At 56.7% G+C, this 20,453-nt stretch overlaps 2 protein-coding genes across 5 annotated transcripts; both read left to right on the forward strand.

Annotated features, from left to right (window-relative positions):
- Position 1: 1 nt before the first annotated feature.
- NCSTN (nicastrin) lies at positions 2-12,484 on the forward strand. 4 transcript variants are annotated; one of them, XM_072918377.1, is made up of 17 exons: positions 2-142; positions 424-528; positions 1,514-1,637; positions 1,881-1,999; positions 2,640-2,785; positions 3,455-3,608; positions 4,210-4,395; positions 4,855-5,007; positions 5,702-5,806; positions 6,088-6,165; positions 6,734-6,906; positions 8,353-8,455; positions 9,023-9,121; positions 9,662-9,749; positions 10,210-10,361; positions 10,866-11,078; positions 11,851-12,484. In XM_072918377.1, the coding sequence occupies exons 4-17, from the start codon at positions 1,991-1,993 to the stop codon at positions 12,064-12,066; spliced, it is 1,875 nt and encodes a 624-aa protein (XP_072774478.1). In that variant the 5' UTR covers positions 2-142; positions 424-528; positions 1,514-1,637; positions 1,881-1,990; the 3' UTR covers positions 12,067-12,484. The 4 variants fall into 4 exon arrangements, with proteins under 4 accessions (XP_072774478.1, XP_072774476.1, XP_041576932.2 ...); XM_072918375.1 differs by having other exon boundaries at positions 8-142; positions 4,286-4,395; XM_041720998.2 differs by having other exon boundaries at positions 8-142; positions 4,286-4,395; positions 11,944-12,484.
- A 5,490-nt stretch (positions 12,485-17,974) lies between these two features.
- On the forward strand, positions 17,975-18,842 carry NHLH1 (nescient helix-loop-helix 1). The gene has a single exon (XM_041721162.2). The coding sequence runs from the start codon at positions 18,132-18,134 to the stop codon at positions 18,525-18,527; it is 396 nt and encodes a 131-aa protein (XP_041577096.2). The 5' UTR covers positions 17,975-18,131; the 3' UTR covers positions 18,528-18,842.
- Positions 18,843-20,453: the final 1,611 nt, after the last annotated feature.

The following is a 20,453-nucleotide window of genomic DNA, read 5'->3' on the forward strand; positions in this document are numbered from 1 at the left end:
CGGGCGGCGATGGCGGCGGGGCCGGGCCGGGGCTGCCCGGGAACGGCCCGGGATTCCCCGGGAACGGGCCGGGATTCCCTGGGGATGCTCCGGAATTCCCTGGGGATGCTCCGTGCGCTGCTTGTGGCCGCGCTGGCGGCGGGTGAGCCCCGAGCGGGCGGTTTGGGGGTGCACCGGAATATTCCTGGTCCCCATTCCCGGTCCCATTCGTGTTCCCGTTCTCGGTTCCCATTCCCGGTTCCTGGCCTCGGTCCCTGTTCGGTTCCTGTTCCTGGTCCCCGTTCCTGTTCCCATTCCCGGTGTTTCCTATTCTCGGTCCCCATTCCCGGTCTCCATTCCCGGTCCCCATTCCTGTCCCCATTCCCGGTGTTTCCCATCCCCATTCCCGGTTCCCGGTCCCTGATCCCGCTGTTCCCGTTGCAGCCCCGGCCGGGGGGAACTCGGTGCACCGCAAGATCTACATCCCGCTGAACCACACGGCGCCCTGCGTGCGCCTGCTCAACGCCACGCACCAGATCGGCTGCCAGTGTGAGATCCATGGGAATTCCGGGAATTTGGGAATGCTGGGGGGGATGAGGGGTTCTGTGCTGCCCAATGTCACACACCAGATCGGCTGCCAGTGTGAGATCCATGGGAATTCCTGGGAATTTGGGAATGCTGGGGGTGTGAGGGAGCCTCCCGGTGATCCTGCCAGCGACAGCCCCTCAGCTCCCTGCCCTGCATTTCCCGGGAATTCTGAGGGGACAAATCCCACATTTCCACCCTGCAGCTCTCCCCCTCACTCCCTCATGCCCCTGCCCTGGTATCCCATGGATTTCCAGGGATTTTTCGTTGACATTCCCTGGTTTTCCATGGATTTTTTGGTGGGATTCCCTGGTTTTCCATCGACTTCTCCGTGGAATTCTCTGGTTTTCCATAGATTTCTGTGGATTTTTCCGTGACATTCCCTCATTTTCCATGGATTTCCGTGGATTTTTCCGTGACATTCCCTGGAATTCTGAGGGGCTGATCCCACAGCTCTTCCCCTCGCTCCCTCACGCCCCTGCCCTGGTATTCCATGGAAACCCATGGATTTTTCCATGGGATTCCCTGGAATTCTGAGAGGACAAATCCCACATTTCCACACTGCAGCTCTCCCCTCACTGCCTCACGCCCCTCTCCTGCTTTTCCAGGGAACTGTGGGATTTGTCCCCTCAGAATTCCCAAATTTCCGCCCCACAAATTTCCCTTGCTCCCTCACGCCCCTGCCCTGGTATTCCATGGGAACCCAGGGATTTTTGTGCCGGGAATTCTGAGGGGCTGCTCCCGTTTCCATGGGTATTCCATGGGAACCCAGGGGTTTTTGTGCTGGGAATTCTGAGGGGCTGCTCCCGTTTCCATGGGTATTCCATGGGAACCCAGGGATTTTTGTGCCGGGAATTCTGAGGGGCTGCTCCTGTTTCCATGGGTATTCCATGGGAACCCAGGGATTTTTGTGCTGGGAATTCTGAGGGGCTGCTCCCGTTTCCCGCAGCCTCGCTGAGCGGCGACACGGGCGTGATCCACGTGGTGGAGCGGGAGCAGGACCTGGAGTGGGCCCTGGCCGAGGGCCCCCACCCCCCGTACATGATCCTGCTCGACGGGAGCCTCTTCTCCAGGTGCCTCTGGCTGGGAACGCCGAAACCTGGGATCCCGGGTCCGAAATTCGGGATCCTGCCCTCCCCATCTCCGAAACCCGGGATCCTGGCTCTGAAATCCGGGATCCTGCCCTCCCCCGGCTCCGAAATTCGGGATCCTGGCTCTGAAATCCTGGGATTTTTCCTTCATTTCCCTGATTTGTCCCTGGATTTCACTTTTCTCTGGATAAATCCCAAATTCCAGCCCCGTTTTCCCTTTTCCAGGGAGATTTTGATGCGGCTGAAGGGAAGCTCCCGGATCTCCGGCCTGGCCGTGGCCGCTGCCTCTCCCGCCCCTGCCCAAGGATTTTCCCCGGGACTGAAGTGTCCCAACGATGGATTTGGTGAGCAAAATTCCCAGCTTTTCCCCCTTTTTCCCAATTTGTCCCTGTTTCCCCCAGGTGTTCTCTTTTTTTCCCCCATTTTCACCATTTTTTCTTTTTATTTTTCCCATTTTTTTAAAATCATTTTTCCTCATTTTTCTCCCACTTTTTTTCTGTGTTTTCCTGGTCTTTTTCAAAATTTTTTTCTCATTCCGTCCTTTTGTTTCCCCATTTTTTGACTGTTATTTCAAATTTTTTCCATTTTTTGTGTTTTTTTGTCCTGTTCTTGCCCTGTTTTTCTCATTTTCCCCCGTTTTTACCCCATATTCCCCGCCCCCAGGGCTGTACTCAGACTGGTCCGGGCTGCAGTTCTGTCACTGTTTTTCCCATTTTTTCCCCTTTTTTCTCCATTCTTTCCTTGTTTTATCCCATTTTTCTCCGGTTTTATCCCCATTTTCACCCCATTTTTCCCCCATTCCAGGGCTGTACTCAGACTCCTACGGGCCGCAGTTCTGGCCCTGTTTTTCCCATTTTTTCCCCATTTTTCACTGTTCTTTCCCTGTTTTTCCCACAATTATCCCATTTTCCCCCCGTTTTTTTCCGGTTTTCCCCCGTTTTATCCCATTTTCCCCCGTTTTCACCCCTTTTTTCCCCGTTGCAGGGCTGTACTCGGACACGTACGGGCCGCAGTTCGCTCACTGCAACGGCTCCGAGTGGAACCCGGACGGCTCCGGGCTCTCCTACGAGGATTTTCCCTTCCCCATTTTCCTGCTGCAGGACGCCAACGAGACCCAGCTCATCAAAGAGGTGCTGGGGGAAATCCCTTCCAAATCCAGAAATTCCACCGGAAAAATCATTTAAATCCAAAAAAAATCCATTGGAAATCCATAAAAATCCATTTAAAATTCATTTTGATCCATAAAAGTCCATTGGAAATCCATTAAAATCCCTTACAAATCCAGAAAAATCCAGCAAAAAAAAATTATCTAAATCCAAAAAAATCCATTGGAAATCTGTAAAAATCCATTTAAAATTCATTACAATCCATAAAAATTCATTGGAAATTCATTAAAATCTGTAAAAATCCATTGGAAATCCATCCCTTGAAATCCATGGGAAATCCATTGAAATCCATGAAAATGCATTGAAATGCATGAAAATCCATGAAAATCCATTGAAATCCATGAAAATCCATTGAAATCCATGAAAATCCATTGAGATCCATGAAAGTCCATTGAAATCCATGAAAATCCATTCAAATCCATAAAAACCTATTTAAATCTGTAAATATCCATAGGAGACCCATTGGGACCCACAAAAATCCATGGGAAAATCATTAAAATCCCCCGCAAAAAAAATCCGCAGAAATTTACAAAAATCCCCCCAAGAAATTTCCAAAAACCCCCAAAATTTCCCAAACCCCCCAGAAGCTGTGCAGCAGTCCCCGTGCTGAGGCAGCCGTGCTGTTTCCTGCAGTGTTTCCGAGCCCACAACCTGCCCCCGGCGCCAGGGGCAGCGCCGCAGTTCCCGCTGTGCGCGCTGCAGCTGCTGGCCCACATGCACGCCGCCGCCAGCACCGTCACCTGCATGCGCCGCAGCTCGCTGCAGAGCGCCTTCAGCATCAACCCAGGTCAGTGCTGCACGGGGGGGCTGCAATGGGGCTGCAGCATCAACCCAGGTCAGTGCTGCACTGGGCTGCACTGGGGGGCTGCAATGGGGCTGCAGAGCGCCTTCAGCATCAACCCAGGTCAGTGCTGCACAGGGGGCTGCAGTGGTGCTGCAGCCGTAGCCCAGATCGGCAGCACAAATCGTGGGAAAATCAGAGGGGAAATCCTGGGAAAACCTTGGGAAAATCCTGGTAAACTCCGGGAGGATCCTGGGAAAAAATCCTGGGAGAATTCTGGGAAAACCTTGGGAAATCCTGAGGAAACCCTGGGAGAATGCTGGGGACTTCTTGGGAAAATCCTGTGGAAATATTGGAAAACTCTGGGAGGATCCCAGGGAAATCCTGGGAGGATCCTGGGAAAACCCTGGGAGAATCCTGGGAGGATCCATGGAAAATCTTGGATAAATCGTGAGAAAATCACAGGGAAACCCTGGGAGAACCCTGGTGAATCCAGGGGAAATCCTGGGAATTCCAACATCCGGAGCTCCCTGAGTCCCACCAATCCCTTTGTGTTTTCCGTAGAAATTCCCCCAGAAATCCCATTTTTCCTGGTTCTTTTCCATAGAAATCCCGTTGTTCCGAGGGGTTTCCCATTTTTCCGAGGGGTTTCCCGTGTTTCCCCGGAATGTTCTCGTTCCCAGAGATCGTGTGTGACCCCCTGCTGGATTACAACGTCTGGAGCTCCCTGCAGCCCATCAACGCCTCGGCCCGGCTGCCGCCCGAGCAGCGCCTGGTCCTGGCGGCCACCAGGGTGAGAAATCCCGGGAAAATCCTGGGGAGATCGTGGGGCAAACCGTGAGGAAATCCTGGGAACATCTCTGGGAAAATCATGAGGAAATCCCGGGGAAAACCCTGGGGAAATCATGGAAAAACCCCTGGGAAAATCTGGGGGAAATAATGGAAAAATCCCGGGGAAATAATGGGAAAATCACGGGAAAATCCTGGGAACTTTTCTGGGAAAATCATGGGGGAAAATGATGGAAAAGTCCTGAGAAAATGATGGGGAAATCCCGGGGAAATGTCCTCAGGAAAATCCTAGAAAAATCTTGGAGGAGTCGCGGTAAAATACCATTAAAATCCACTGGAAATCACTTTTCTGGAACATTACCTCTCCCATTCCCATTTTTCCAGAACATTCCCATTTTTCCCGGTGGACAGCCACTCATTTTTCTGGAACATTCCCATTTTTCCCATTTTTCCCATTTTCCAGGTGGACAGCCACTCGTTTTTCTGGAACGTGGCCCCGGGCGCGGAGGCGGCCGTCGGCTCCTTCGTGGTGCTGCTGGCGGCTGCCCAGGCCCTGCAGGCGGCCCCCGGCTCCCAGCGCCTCCCCAGGAACGTCCTCTTCGTCTTCTTCCAGGGGGTGAGCCCGCAATTCCTGGGATTCCCTGGGATCCACCCCGGAATCCAGCCCAGGATCCTTGGGAATGGCTTTTTCACGGGTTTTTGGGTGGGATTGGCTCTGTTTCTGTTTCTGTTCCTTTTCTCGTTTCTTTTCCTCCCCTTTCTTTCCTTTCCTGCTTTTTCTGTTTCTTTTTCTTCCTTTTATTTTTTCCTTCGCTTTTTTTTCTTTTTCTTTCTTCCCTTTTTTTCTTTCCTTTTCCATTTCTTTCCCTTTCTTTCTTTGCTTTTTCCTTTCTTTCTTCTTTTCCCCTTCCCCCTTTTCCCTTTTCCTTTCCACGTTCCTCTTCCCTTTCCCTCCCCTTTCCCTCTCCCCACACCAGAATTTTGGGAATTTCCCCTTTTTCCTTTTCCCCTTTTTCCTTTTCCCCTTTTTCCTTTTCCCTTTTCCCTTTTCCCCTTTTCCCTTTATCCTTTTCCCTTTTCCCCTTTTTCCCTTTTTGCTTTTCCCCTTTTTCGTTTTCCTTTTCCCCTTTTTCCATTTCCCATTTCCCTTTTTCCATTTCCCTTTTTCCTTTTCCCTTTTCCCTTTTTCCCTTTCTGCTTTTCCCCTTTTTTGTTTTCCTTTTCCCCTTTTTCCATTTCCCTTTTTCCATTTCCCTTTTCCCTTTCCCCTTTCCCCTTTCCCCTTTTCCCACGGCATTCCCGTTTTCCAGGAGAGCTTCGACTACATCGGCAGCTCGCGCCTGGCGTTCGACATGGAGCACGACAAGTTCCCGCTGCGCCTGGAGAACATCGGCGCCTTCCTGGAGCTGGGCCAGGTCCGGAATTCCCGAGTTTTCCTGGAATTCTGGGAATTCCCTGAGTTTTCTCTGAGTTTTCCTGGGATTCCCTGAGTTCTCCCTGAAGTTCCCATCCCAGCTCTGATTTTTTTCCTGGAATTCCCATTGAGGGCCTCAGAATTCCCACCCTGGAGCTCAATTTTCCCTGGGATTGCCACCCAGGGTTCTGATTTTTCCTTGGAATTTCCGTTCCAGCTCTGATTTCCCTGGAATTGCCGTCCATCCCTGATTTTCCCGGATTTCCCGGGGCTGTTTTCCAGGTGGCCCTGCGGAACGACTCCGTGCTCTGGATGCACACGGATCCCATCTCCCGGCGGAATGAATCCGTGGAATCCCAGGTGAGCCCGGAATCCCGGGAATGTTCTCCATCCCAAAAAATCCCCGGGAATGTTCTGGCTTTCCCAGGATTCCTGGCATTCCTGAAATTCGCAGCATTCCTGGAATTCCTGGAATTCCTGACATTTCTAATTGCTGGCATTCGAAGCATTCCCGAATTTCCCAGCATTCCCTCATTCCCATCATTCCGTCGTTCCCGCTCTTTCCCAGGTCTCGTCCATGCTGGCATTCCCTCATTCCTGCCTTTCCCTCATTCCCACTCTTTCCCGCTGTTTTCCAGGTGCACTCCCTGCTGCCATTCCCACATTCCCTGACATTCCCTGACATTCCCGCTGTTTCCCAGGTGCACTCCCTGCTGCCATTCCCACATTCCCTGACATTCCCTGACATTCCCGCTGTTTTCCAGGTGCAGTCCCTGCTGCCATTCCCTGACATTCCCGCTGTTTTCCAGGTGCAGTCCCTGCTGCCATTCCCAGTATTCCCGCTGTTTTCCAGGCGCACTCCCTGCTGCCATTCCCTGACATTCCTGCTGTTTTCCAGGTGCAGTCCCTGACATTCCCTGTTTTCCAGGTGCAGTCCCTGCTGGCCGCTCTCCGTGCCGCCGGGCCGGGCGCGGGTCTGTCGCTGCGGGAGCCGGGCCAGTCGCAGCCGCTGCCGCCCTCAGCGCTGCAGCGATTCCTGCGGGCGCGGCGCGGCCTGCCCGGCGTGCTGCTGGCCGACCACCGCGGCGCCTTCCGCAACAGGTACGGAAAAACGGGAATAACGGGGATAACGGGACAGGCAGGGCTGCTGGCCGACCACCAGGGAGCGTTCCGCAACAGGTACGGAATTCCAGGGAAAATGGAAAAAAACGGGAATTCTGGGAGTGCTGGGGCAGGCAGGGCTGCTCAGCAGCCACCGCAGCGCCTTCCAGAACAGGTACGGAAAAACGGGAATTGATTCCAGGAATTCTGAGGATGCTGGGACAGGCAGGGCTGCGCAGTGACCATTGGGGGGCGTTCCGCAACAGGCATGGAATAACGGGAATAACGGGACAGGGAAAATCTGGGAATTCTGGGAGTTCTGGGAACTGTGGGACAGGTGAAACCCCAGAATGCCAGGTACGTAATCCGGGAATTCTAGGACAGGTAAAATCCAGGAATTCTGGCACAGGTAAGATTTAGGAATTCTGGGTATTCTGCACTGGGTACAAATCCAGGAATTCTGGGTGTTCCAGAGGGATTTCAGCTTCCCATGGGAACCCCGTGCTGAAAATGCAGGATCCCATCCCAGAAATCCGGGAATTCTGGGATTTCCAGCAAGATCCCTCCTTTCCCACCCCGAAAATCCGGGATTTTTCAGCCGGATCCGGCCCTTCCTGCGGGAATTCTGGGAATGCTCGGAGAAGCGCGAGGGAATTGCTCGGACAGGCGGGAGAAAATTCCGGCTTTTTTCGGGAGCAGCTCCCTGGCCCGGAGCCGGCGGCGCCGGAGCCGCAGCTGCGCTTCCCGAGGCCGCTCCCGGTGTTTTTTATGGAATGCTTTCCCAGCTGTTTCCTCTCCGCTTCCAGGGGTTTTTTGGGATCACCCCCCGTGACCCCGCTCCGGCTTTTCCAGAGGAGTTCTGGGATGTGGGGCAGGAATTTGGGAATCCCAAAAGCCCCAGATGGGATCCCTCGGGATCATCCCAGCTTTCCCGGGAATGTGGGAATCTGGAATTCCCATGGAATTCTGGCTGGGATCAGCCATTGATGGATGATGAACCTTTCATGGATAAAATCCCTTGGAATTCCTGCTTTTTCCTCTGATTTTTTGGGAATTTTCCTCTCCCAGCTCATGGAATTCATTGATAAAACCCCTTGGAATCCCCATCTGGAATTCTGACTCTTCCTCATTAATCCCGGAAAATCCCTCGGGAGAAGCTCTGGAATTCCAAGGGCTCCTCGTTAGTCCCAGAAAACTTTCCAAGAGAAGCTCTGGAATTCCAATTCTTCCTCATTAAAATCCCAGAAAATCCCTTGGGAAAAGCTCTGGAATTCCGACCCTTCCTGGTTAATCCCAGAAAATTCCTCTGGATTATCTCTGGAATTCCGACCCCTCCCGGACAGGGAATTCAGGCTCCTTTTCCCAGCGGGGTTTTCCCTCCCTGCGGGCTGGGAATTCCGGCGTTTTCCTGGACTTTTCCTGGACTTCTCCCGGGTTTATTCCCAGGTATTTCCAGAGCATCTACGACACGGCCGAGAGCCTGGGGCTGCGCTATCCCGAGGGGCTGAGCCCGGAGCAGCGCCTGGAATTCGTCACCGACACCGCCCAGGTGCCCAATTCCGGGAATTCCTGTGCTGCGGGATCCGGGCGTTCCTGGGGTTTGGGATTCCTGGGGTTTGGGATTCAGGGGATTCCTGGGATTCAGGATCCAGTGGATTCCTGGGATTTTGGAGCTGGGATTCCTAGGGTTTGGGATTTGGGAGCCAGGGGATTCCTGGGATTTAGGATCCAAGACATTCCTGGGATTGAGGATTTGGGATCTGGGACGTTCCTGGGATTTGGGATTTGAGATCTGCGGGATTCCTGGGATCCAGGGGGTTCTTGGGATTTGGGATCTGGGACATTCCTGGGGTTCGGAATTCGGGATCCGGGCATTCCTGGGAATCGGAGGGGGAGGGAATGCGGAAAAGGTGGGAAAAGCTGGGAAGGAGCCGGGTGGGATTTGGGATGGGCAGAGGGAGGAAAGCTTGGGAAAGGGGCGGGAATAACTCCCCAGGGGTTTGGGAAGAGGAGGGAAAAGCCGGAGCGCGGGCGGGAGGGATACGGGAGCGCTGGGACTGGGGAGCTTCGGGCCGGAATTCCCAGAATTCCCGGAATTCCCTGTTGCCGTTCGCAGGCCCTGGCCCAGGTGGCCACGCTGGTGGCCCGGGCTCTGTTCTCGCTGGCCGGGGGAGCCGCCGGCGCCGCCGAGAGCATCCGGGCGGATCCCAAAACGGTGGGAATGCCTTCCTGAGTCCTGCTGGGAATGCTGCGGTGGGAACCCACACTTCCCCTGGAATTCCCCAGGGGCCTGATCCCTGGGATTGGAACCCCCAATTTTCCTGAAATCCCGGGAATTAAGTTTTCCTGAAATGCCTGGGCCTGAAATCCCTGGAATCAGGATCCCACATTTCCCTGGAATGCCCAGACTGGAATCTTTAAGTCTGGAATCTCCCATTTGCCCGAAATCCTTGGAATCAGGATCCCCGGTTTTCCTGAAATCCTGGAGTTGGAATCCCCAGTATTCCTGAAATCCCTGGAATTAGGATCCCAAATTTTCCTAGGATCCCTGGACTTAGAGTCCACAATTTTCCTGGAATCCCTGGAATAAGAATCCCCGATTTTCCTGGAATTCCCACCTTTTCCTGGGATTCCCCATCCCGCCGTCTCTCCAGAATTCCAGCTTCTTTCCTGGGAGCCCCTCCTATCCCTGCAGTCCCTTTTTCCTGGGGAATTCCAGGGAGATTCCCTGAGGGAATTCCGGGTTTTCCGGCAGGTAACGCGGCTGCTCTATGGATTCCTGCTCAACTCCAACAATTCCTGGTTCCAGTCTGTGATCAAACCCGACCAGAGGGGGATCCTGGGTGAGCAGAGACCCGATCCCGCTTTTCCTTGGGAATTCCCGGCCAGAGTTCCTCCTTTTTCTGCTGGAATTCCCGGCTGGGATTCTTTTTTTTCCTGCTTGAATTCCTCTTTCTCCAGCTGGGATTCCCAGCTGGAATTCCCATACCCCAGCTGAAATTCCCATTCCCAGTCCCATTTTTCCCGTTCCAAATTCCATTTTCCATGTTCCCAATCCCGTTGTTCCTGCTGTTCCCACCGTTCCCAATCCTGTTTTTCCTGTTCCCAATCCCATTCCCAACCCCGTTTTTCCCGCTGTTCCCAATTCTGTTATTCCTGTTCCCAATCCCTCTGTTCCCATTCCCAATCCCATTGTTCCCGTTCCCAATCCCATTTTTCCCGTTCCCAATCCCGTTTTTCCCGCCCCCAATCCCGTTTTTCCCACCGTTCCCGTTCCCAATCCCGTTTTTCCCGGCGTTCCAGGCCCTTTCCCGCAGCACTACGTGGCCGTGTCCAGCCCCACCAACACCACGCAGCTGCTGCAGGCGGTGCTGGGCAACCTGACCGGGGCCAGCGCCAACCTCAGCCGGGAGCAGTGCCAGGAGCCCGGGAAAACCCCGGGAACGCTGCCCGAGGTGAGCCGGGAGCGGGATTGGGATTGGGATCGGGATCGAGATCGGGAGCCCGGGAAAACCCTGGGAATGCTGCCCGAGGTGAGCCGGGAGCGGGATCGGCATTGGGATCCCGGGAAAACCCCGGGAATGCTGCCCAAGGTAAACTGGGATTGGGGACTGGGATTGGGATCAGGATAGGGATTGGGGCCAGGATCCTGGGAAAACCCTGGGAACGCTGCCTGAGGTGAGCCGGGATCGGGATTGGGATTGGGGTGTCCGCCTGTCCCCCGCGCTGTCCCCGGCTGTCATTCCTGTTTTTTCCAGCTCTCATTCCCATTTTCCCTGTGTAATTCCTTGTGTAATTCCCGTTTCCCAGCTGTACGAGTACTGGTGGGTGCAGGGCCCCCTGGATTCCAATTTCAGCTCCCGCATTCCTGGCTGTGTCTGCTCCAGTGTCTGTCTGTCCCAGGCTGTCATTCCCGTTTTTCCCAGCTGTAATTCCCGTTTTCCCTGTGTCATTCCCAGCTGTACGAGTACTGGTGGGTGCAGGGCCCCCTGGACGGGAATTCCAGCTCCCGCATTCCCGGCTGTGTCCGCTCCGGTGTCCGGCTGTCCCCGGCGCTGTCCCCCGCCTTCGAGCTGCGCCGTTGGGACTCGCGGGAATTCTCCACCTGGACCGAGAGCCGCTGGAAGGACGTGCGGGCCCGGCTCTTCCTGGTGGCCAGCCGGGAGCTGGAGGTGATGTGCAGGGGGACACGGGGGCAGGGGTGGGACGGACACGGGGACAGCCAGGGGACAGGGACAGCCAGGGGATACAGGGATGGGGACATGGAGATGGGACAGACAAGGGGACACAGGGACACAGGGATGGGACACAGGGATGGGAGACGGACATCCAGGGGACAGGGACACAGGGGTCAGACAGGGACAGCCAGGGGATACAGGGATGGGACAGACAAGGGGACACAGGAATGGGACAGGGACAGGGACACCCAGGGGACACCCAGGGGACAGGGATGGGACACAGGGGTCAGACAGGGACAGCCAAGGGACACAGGGATGGGACAGACAAGGGGACACAGGGACACAGGGATGGGGACACAGGGATGGGACAGGGACACCCAGGGGACACAGGGATGGGACAGGGACATTCAGGGGACAGGGACAGCCAGGGACACTGAGGGGACACAAGGAGGGGGATAACCAGGGGACACAGGGATGGGACACAGGGATGGGACACAGGGATGGGACAGGGACATTCAGGGGACAGGGACATTCAGGGGACATCCAGGGGACAGGGATGGGACACAGGGATGGGAGAGGGACAGGGGGACAGGACAGACACAGGGACAGGAGAGAGACGGGGACACCCAGGGGACAGGGAGGGACAGGGAGGGAGCCTGGGTTGATCCCAAAATCCCAAATCCCCAATATCCGAAATCCCCAAATCCCAACCATCCCAATCCCCAATATCCCAATTCCCAAACATCCCAAATTCCCGTTTTTCCAGCTGCCGACGCTGGCGCTGCTCCTGTCCCTGCTCTGCACCAAACCCCCAATATCCCAATATCCAATTCCCAAATTCCCAATTCCCGTTTTCCAGCTGCTGACGCTGGCGCTGGGGGTGCTGGTGCTGCTCCTGTCCCTGCTCTGCACCTTCCTCATCAATTCCAAGGCCGAGCTGCTCTTCGGCCTCCCGGCCCCGCCCGGCCCCTCCGGATACTGAAAATCTGAGAAAACCTCCGGGAGAACCTCGGGAAACCCGGAATTCCGGGGAGCATCCGTGCCCTGCGGGGAAATTCCCGGAATTCCAGGGGGGATCCATGCCCTGGGTGGGAAATTCCCATAATTTCGGGTTGGTTTAATGCCCTGAGTGAAAAATTCCCGGAATTCCAGGTTGCCTGAGTGGCAAATTCCCAAAATTTTCTCGGAATTCCTGGTTGGACCCATCCTATTTTCCAGGGTGGAGCTTTCCCTAAAATCCAGATAAAGGAAGGATAAAGGGTTTTGTGGTTTGTTTTTTTTTTTTTTTTTTTGGAATTGTGAAGAATTCCAGAGGGTCTGGGAATGTCCTGATAGGAAAAGTCCCTTTTTTCTTTGAGATTTGTAAATATTATAAATAAATCCATGGGATTCCCAAATAACCTTTTTTATTTCCAGGTTTTTTTCCCTCGTTGGAGCCACAAAAAAAAAAAAAAAAAAGGGGGGGGGAAACGCTGGGAATTGGGGAAATCTGGGATTTGGGGAAATTTGGGATTTGGGGTTGGGATTGGGTGGATAAAAGGCACGGGATTTGGATCCCAAATAATTCATGGAAAAGCTTTGGGAAAACGGATGGGAAGGACACAAAGGGCTGGAGAGGAGCCGGAATTTGGGATAATGAACTGGGAATTTGGGATAATGAACCGGGAATTCGGGGTAATGAGCCGGAAATTTGGAATCACGGGCCTGGAACCACGACTGGGAATGAGTCGTGGGACCAGGAATGAGCAAAATCCCAGGAATTCCCGGGACAGGGAATGAGCGAAATCCCAGCAGAACCTTCCCGTGGGATTTTTGGGATCTTTGGGGTCCGAGCGCATCCCTGGATGGAATCCCCCATTCCCGGCAATTCCAGAGGAGGAAAAGCTGAGCCGAAGGGAATTTCGGGACTTTCCCGGGAAAGGGATCCCAGCTCTGGGATCGGGGCCCCGTTTCGGGGTCAGCGCGGAGCCCCGGATCCCGTTCCGGAGCCCCCGGGATGGGAAAGGCGCCCGGAATTCCCGGCGGGAAGCGCTGGCGGGCGGGCGGGGGAGGCTCCGCTGCTCCCGCCTCATTCCCGGCTGGAATCGCGCCCGGAGCCGCGGCCTCAGCTGCGGCCGCGCCGGGAACGAGCCCAAAACATCCCCCCGGGGCGGCGGGGAGGGGACTGGGGGTGGGAATGTGGGATCCGGGTGATGGATGTGGATTTGGGATTGGGGATGGGAGTGTGGGATCCGGGTGATGGATGCGGATTTGGGATGGGGAGGGGCTGGGAGCGATCCCAAAAATCCCTTGGGGGTGGCGGGGAGGGAATTCGGGAGTGTGGGATGGGGATGAGGCTGTGGGATTTGGGATTTGGGATGCGGCTGCGCCGGGAGCCGCTCCAGGCTCTGTCCCCTCGCATTCCCCGTCTCCGGTCCCTGTCCCGTCCTGTCCCCGTTTCCCGTCCCCGTTCCCGTCCCGTTCCTGTCCCCGTTTCCCGTTCCTCTCCCGTTCCTGTCCCCATTTCCCGTCCCTGTCCCGTCCCTGTCCCGGTCTCCTGTCCCCATTTCCCGTTCCTGTCCCGTCCCTGTCCCGTTCCTGTCCCCGTCTCCATCTCCCGTCCCTGTCCCTGTCCCCGTTTCCCGTTCCTGTCCCCGTTTCCCGTTCCTGTCCCGTTCCTGTCCCGTTTCCCGCCCCTCCTGCCCGGGCTCGGTGCCCGCCGCTCTCGCAGCTGCTCCGGAGCGGCCCCGGAGCCGCGGGCGGCGACACGCGGGGCTCAGCTGGTGACAGCGGCGGGGACAGGGCCAGCGGGGCCGGGCAGCGAGCGGGTCGGAACCGGGGCAGAACGGGGACAGAACCGGGACAGAACCGCCAGCGGGGCCGGGCAGAGAGCGGGTCAGAACCGGGGCAGAACCGGGGCAGAACCGGGACAGAACCGGGACAGAACCGGGACAGAACCGCCAGCGGCGCGAGCCAGCGAGCGGGTCAGAACCGGGACAGAACCGGGACAGAGCGGGGACAGGGACAGGACAGGGGACCCCAAAGTCCAGGGACGCGCGGGAGGATCCCGAAGGGATCTCGGGAGCTCCGGGAGGATCCCAAATGCGGGATGGGAGCGCCGGGATCCCCCGGGAACTGCAGCGGATTTCCCGAGGATTTCCCGAGGATTTCCCGAGGATTTCCCGGAGCTGAACCGGGACAACCCCAGGAGGGCGAGGGCAGAGCCGGCCCCAGCGGCCGCTGTGTCCCGGCTGCACTCGGGAGCGCGTTCCCGGCTGTTCCCGGGATATTCCTGGGTTTCTCCCAGCCTATTCCTGAGTTTCTTCCCTTTCACTTTTCCCGCTCCACCGCAGGTGAATTTCCCGGGCGGGATTTGTGGGATGGAGGCTCTGGGTGGCCCCAAAGGGACCCGCAGCGTCCTCAGGGATCACCCGAGGGCTCCGGAGCCTCGGCATCCACCGGGAATTCTGCTCCGGGCTCCCTTTTCCCATTTTTCAGGACCGGGAATTCCGCTCCGGGCTCCTTTTCCCGATTTCGGGATCGGGAATGCCGCTCCAGGCTCTTTTCCCCCTTTTCCCGGGCGGAATTCCCGCTGGAAAGGAGCACCGGGAGCAGCTGTCGCCTTTTCCCGGCCCGCATCCAGCGCGCCCCTCCCGGGGGCTCCCGCGCAGCCAATGGAATCCCGAATTCCCGCTTTTCCATATTTATGAGGGAAAAGGGAGGGGGAGCGGGAGAGGCCAATGAGGCTCCCGGGGTCGGGCCCAGGGTGGATAAATTGGGAATTTTTGGGGGGAGCGGCGAATTTCCTCCTTGGAGGCTCCGAAGCGGCGCTGCCGCCCCGGGAATTCCGGGATTCATCCCGGATTCCCATCCCGGATCCGTCGCGGGACCTCGGGAGAATCCAGGGAAAGTTTTTCCCTTCCTCCATGGATGGATGAGCGGAGCGGATTCCAAATCCTGGGAATAGCTGGAGGAGAAAGGCCGGAGCCTGGGAATGGTGCGGGGCTCGGGGTAAGGCGGCTTTTCCAGGGATCGGGAATGGCTCAAAAACCGGGATGCGGGCGGGAATTCGGCCCCAGATTCCCGGGAAATGCCTCGATCCCAGTGCCACGTTTGGCTCCCAAATCCCTTTGGAAAAAAGGTTTTTCCTGGGAGGGTTGGGGAGCCGGGAAAAGGAAAAGAACCCGCCTGGAATCGGGGTCCTGGACGCGTTTGGTTTCCAAGGAAAATTGTCGGGAATTTCGTCACGCCACGGGTCGGGAATGGGAGGAAAAGGGCGAGGGGGGAGGTGGGAAGAATTCCCGGGGTTTTGCTGGGAGAAGTGGAGAATGACCAGGAATTCTTGGAGCGGCTGGGTTTGGGAATTGGGAGGTTTTCCCAAAAAAACAAAAGGAAGGGAAAAGAGGCGCTGGGAGCAGGAATTCCACGCCAAGGAAAAGCCCCGGGATAACCCAGGCCGGGAGTTTGTTTGGATCCGGGAATGAAACTTGAGTTTTCCCAAAAAAAAGTCTCCTGCTTCCCGCCCAGGTGTGGGATCCACCCCAAATTCCCGGGAATCCCAGATGCAGAGGGCAGCTCGAGGGGCTGGATTCCCAAATTCCCAAATTCCCTTCTCGGGCTGAAACCGAGCCCAGAACAAATCCCGAACATCCAAATTCCCGGGAACTTCTTCGGGAGAGTCAGTGGGGAAAATCCCACCCCTCTCCCAGGGATTTTGGGAGCTCTTCCCGATTTTTTTTTTTTTCTTTTTTGAGGGGGTAAATTCCCACCATTCCAGCCTTTTAAAAAATCGGGATTGGGATCCCGGTGGGATTTGGGATCCATTCCCAGCCGCTTTTCCCATTCCAAAGTTTCTCCTGTTTTCCCCGTGGCATTCCCGGATTTCCAGGCGCGACAGCCGGGGATGGGGATGAGGATGAGGAGGAGAATGAGGAGGAGGAAGGAAAGGAGAGGAGCATTCCCAGCTGATTCCCAGCTCATTCCCTGCTCATTCCCAGCTCATTCCCTGCTCATTCCCAACCCATTCCCGGCTCATTCCCAGCCGCTTTTCCCATTCCAAAGTTTCTCCCTCTTTCCCTGGACGCGCCGCATTTCCAGGGAAGGCAGCGGGGATGAAGATGAGGAGGAGGAGGAGGAGGATGGGAATGAGGATGAGGATGAGGATGAGGATGAGGATGAGGATGAGGATGAGGATGAGGATGAGGATGAGGATGAGGATGAGGAGCGGGGGGCGGGGCGCGCTCCCGGCGCTCGGGAATTCCCGGCGGATTCCCGGGAGCAGCTGCGGCCGCTCCATCTGCCGGGAGCGGAGCCAGCGGGGACAGACGGACAGACGGACGGGGGACAGGGAGGGGACAGGGAGGGGACAGACGGACAGGGGGACAGGGAGGGGACAGAGGGACAGGGGGACAGGGAGGGGACAGGGGGACAGGGACAAGAGGGGACAGAGAGGTGGGACAGCCAGAGGGGACAGAGGGACGGGGACAGAGGGGACAGAGGCACAAGAGGGGGGGACAGAGGGGACAGCCAGCAGGGCCAGAGGGGCCAGAGGGGACAGCCAGAAGGGACAGAGGGGACAGCCGCGGGGACAGAGGGGACAGGCAGAAGGGACAGAGGGGACAGCCGCGGGGACAGGGGGGACAGCCAGCAGGGACAGAGGGGACAGGCAGCAGGGACAGAGGGGACAGAGGGGACAGGCAGCCGGGCCCGCCGCGGGGACAGCCGCGGGGACAGACGGGGCTCATTTGCGACACAAAGCCCGCCCCGCCCCCGCCGCGCATCCGCCACCTGCCACCTCCGGAGAGCCCCGGCGGCCCCAAATCCCCCCGCGCCCCAAATTTCCCCGTCCTCCCGAGCTCCCCGGCGGGTCCTGCTCCAGCCGGGAGCCGGAATTCCCTGAGCTCGTTTCCCAAAATCACCCGGATCTGACAGGGAAAAGCTGTGGGAAATCCTCGGTTTCCTTTTTAATTATTTTTATTTTTATTTTCTCTTACTTTGTTTTACTTTATTTTAATTTTTACTTTACTTATATTATTTTAAATATTTATTTTATTTTATTTCTTTATTTATTTATTTATTTATTTTATTTTTTTTATTTTTTATTATATTTTATTATATTTTATATTTTATATTTTATTTTATATTTTATTTTATTTTTTTTAATTTTATTTTATTTTATAGTATAATTTTTATTATTTTCCTTGATGTCTCTGCCGGCTCCTTTCCCACCCGGAGCTGAAATTCCTGATCCTTCTTTTCCAGACCCGGCAGGATCTGACCTCTGAGGGCTCCGGAGCCACGTCCTGACCCCGAGAGCCCCAAAACCACGGGAAAATCTCGATCTGGTTTTTATGCCTCCAGCTGCGCTCCCGGCTCCGTCCCCTGGGGAAGTTTTCTCCGGGAACGCAGAATTCCCAAGGAAAATGCCCCAATTCCCGGCTGGAATGTGATGAGCAGGAGGAGGAGGAGGATCCCCACGGGCCTTGCTGCGAGCTGGGCAGGGGCGCCCCAAATCCGGGGACTTCTCCTGCTGAGGTGACCCCAAAACACCGGGACCAGCCTGGGGGTGACCCCAAAACACCGGGACCAGCCTGGGGGTGACCCCAAAACACCGGGACCGGCCTGGGAGTGACCCCAAAACACCGGGACCAGCCTGGGGGTGACCCCAGAACACTTGGAGGTGTCCCCAAATCCACGGGATCAGTTTGGAATCGTTCCCAAACTCCCCAGATCAGTTCAGAGCTGTCCCCAAACCTCAGATCATTTCCGAGCTGTCCCCGGGGTCCCTTTGGCTCTGTCCCCAAACGCCGGGGTCCCTTTGGCTCTGTCCCCAAACCCCAGATCAATTCCGAGCCGTCTCTGGGGTCCCTTTGGCTCTGTCCCCAAACCCCAGGACCAGTTCTGAGCTGTCCCCAAGCCCCGGGGTCCCTTTGGCTCTGTCCCCAAACCGCAGGACCAGTTCCGAGCTGTCCCCAAACCCCAGATCAGTTCTGAGCTGTCCCTGGGGTCCCTTTGTCTCTGTCCCCAGACCCCGGGGTCCCTCTGGCTCCATCCCCTCTGCCCGTGCCGATGATGCTGAACTCGGAGCCGGCCGTCCCGGCGGTGCCCCCGGTGCGCCCCGAGCCCCAGCCCGCAGCGGGGCCGGGCACCGGGGCAGCGGGGCCGGGCACCGGGGCAGCGGGGCCGGGCTCGGGGGCAGCGGGGCCGGGCTCGGGGGCCGTGGGCCCGGCCGGGAAGGAGCCCCTGAGCCGGGAGGAGCGGCGGCGGCGGCGGCGCGCCACGGCCAAGTACCGCACGGCGCACGCCACGCGGGAGCGCATCCGCGTGGAGGCCTTCAACGTGGCCTTCGCGGAGCTGCGGCGCCTGCTGCCCACGCTGCCCCCCGACAAGAAACTCTCCAAGATCGAGATCCTGCGCCTGGCCATCTGCTACATCTCCTACCTGAACCACGTCCTGGACGTGTGACGTGTCCATCTTTCCATCCCTGTGTCCATCCCTGTGTCCATCTGTCCATCCCCGTGTCTGTCCAGCCATCTGCTACATCTCCTACCTGAACCACGTCCTGGATGTGTGAGGGTCCGTCTGTCCATCCCTGTGTCCGTCCTGTGTCCATCTGTCCATCCCTGTGTCCATCCGGCCATCTGCTACATCTCCTACCTGAACCACGTGCTGGACGTGTGAGGGTCTGTCTGTCCATCCCTGTGTCCATCCCTGTGTCCATCTGTCCATCCTGTGTCCATCCCCGTGTCCATCCCTGTGTCCATCCCTGTGTCCATCTGTCCATCCCTGTGTCCATCCTGTGTCCCTGTGTCCATCTGTCCATCCTGTGTCCATCCCTGTGTCCATGTGACCCCCTGCCCCCCTGGCCCTGCTCCCAGGGCTTTGGAGCAGCAATTCCAGAGGGACAGAAGAGCCAATCCGGGCGGGCTGGGACGGCAAATCCCAGAGGAATGGAGCAGCAAATCCCAAAACGTTGGAGCAGCAAATCCCAAAATGAGAGCGGAGCCGCAATTCCCAGGGCTTTGAGTGGCAATTCCTGAGGAACTGGAGCAGCAATTCCTGAGGAACTGGAGCAGCAATTCCCAGAGGAACGGAGCCAAAATTCCCAGAGGGATGGAGCCAAAATTCCCAGAGGAACGGAGCTGCCAATCCCAGAGAGTTGGGACAGCAAATCCCAAAAGGTTGGAGCTGCAATTCCCAGAGGAGCTGGGACCAGAATTCCCAGAGAACTGGAGCGGGAATTCCCGGGGCCGGCTCCTCCTTTTCCCCCAGACCCTTCCCTCCCCTCCCCCCCCGTCTCTGTGCCATGAGGATATTTATGGAATTAATTTATTTATTGAGAATTATGATTATTTATTATTTATTATTATCATTAATTATTATTATCACTATTTATTATGATTACTATGATGAACTTATCCACTGTGTCCTTGTGCAATTTTGGGGGGGAAAGGAAAAGGTCTGTCCCCGTTCCCAACCCCTTTAGGGTCACTTTCCCCATTCCCAAACCGCTTTAGGGTCACTTTCCCCATTCCCAAACCCCCTTAGGGTGGCGTTCCCACCCCGGCAGACCCCAGACCCCTTTGGGGCCCGGCCCCATCTGGCCCCATTGTCCCTGACAATGGGAGCTCGGGGCTCATTGACATTCCAGCCCGGCAGATTGGGATTGGGAATTCCGGCCCCTCGGCCTGGGCCTCTCCAGGCCTGTCCCGCCACAATTCCCAGGTTTTTTTCCCTATTCTCCATTTTCCCCCATTCCCATTTTCCCCTGTTTCCAATTTTGACCCCTTCCCGATTTTCCCTATTCCCATTTTTCCCCCTTTTCCCATTATTTCCCCATTCCCATTTTCCCCCCATTCCCATTTTCCCTCTTTCCAGCCCTTCCCGTCCTCTCCCGCCTCTCCATCCCTCGGGAAAATCCCATTCCTTGGGGGAATCCACCTGGGACTGGGAGAAAAATCCGGGAATTGCTCCAGGGGTGTCCCCAATGTCCCCCCAGGGATGTCCCCAATGTCCCCCCAGGGATGTCCCCAATGTCCCCAGGGGGGTGTCCCCAATGTCCCCAGGGGGGTGTCCCCAATGTCCCCAGGGGTGTCCCCAATGTCCCCCCAGGAATGTCCCAAATTTCCCCAGGGGTGTCCCCAATGTCCCCAGGGGGGTGTCCCCAATGTCCCCCGGGTTTGTCCCCCCGTCCCCAATCACTGCCGGGGCAGCAGCGCCCCCTGCCGGGTCCCCCCAGCCCTGCCGCCCCCTCCCAGTTTGGGGACATCGCCCCCTGTCCCCCCCTGTCACCTCCCCCGCTGCGGGGACATCCCCCTGTCACCCTGGGAGCCCCAAACCCTTCAGGGCCGTGTCCCCAAACCCTTCAGGGCTCATTGTCCCCAAACCCTT

This window comes from Taeniopygia guttata, chromosome 25 (assembly GCF_048771995.1).
Source record: "Taeniopygia guttata chromosome 25, bTaeGut7.mat, whole genome shotgun sequence".
In the NCBI taxonomy this organism is placed as follows: Eukaryota; Metazoa; Chordata; class Aves; order Passeriformes; family Estrildidae; genus Taeniopygia; species Taeniopygia guttata.

Excerpts from the sequence above, each read along its gene's own strand:
- NCSTN (XM_072918375.1), top strand. The coding sequence starts at position 10 with ATGGCGGCGGGGCCGGGCCGGGGCTGCCCGGGAACGGCCCGGGATTCC. Across the intron at positions 8,456-9,022 it reads TCGTCACCGACACCGCCCAG|GCCCTGGCCCAGGTGGCCAC; the intron begins GTGCCCAATTCC and ends TGCCGTTCGCAG. Across the intron at positions 9,122-9,661 it reads TCCGGGCGGATCCCAAAACG|GTAACGCGGCTGCTCTATGG; the intron begins GTGGGAATGCCT and ends GTTTTCCGGCAG.
- NHLH1 (XM_041721162.2), top strand. The coding sequence starts at position 18,132 with ATGATGCTGAACTCGGAGCCGGCCGTCCCGGCGGTGCCCCCGGTGCGC.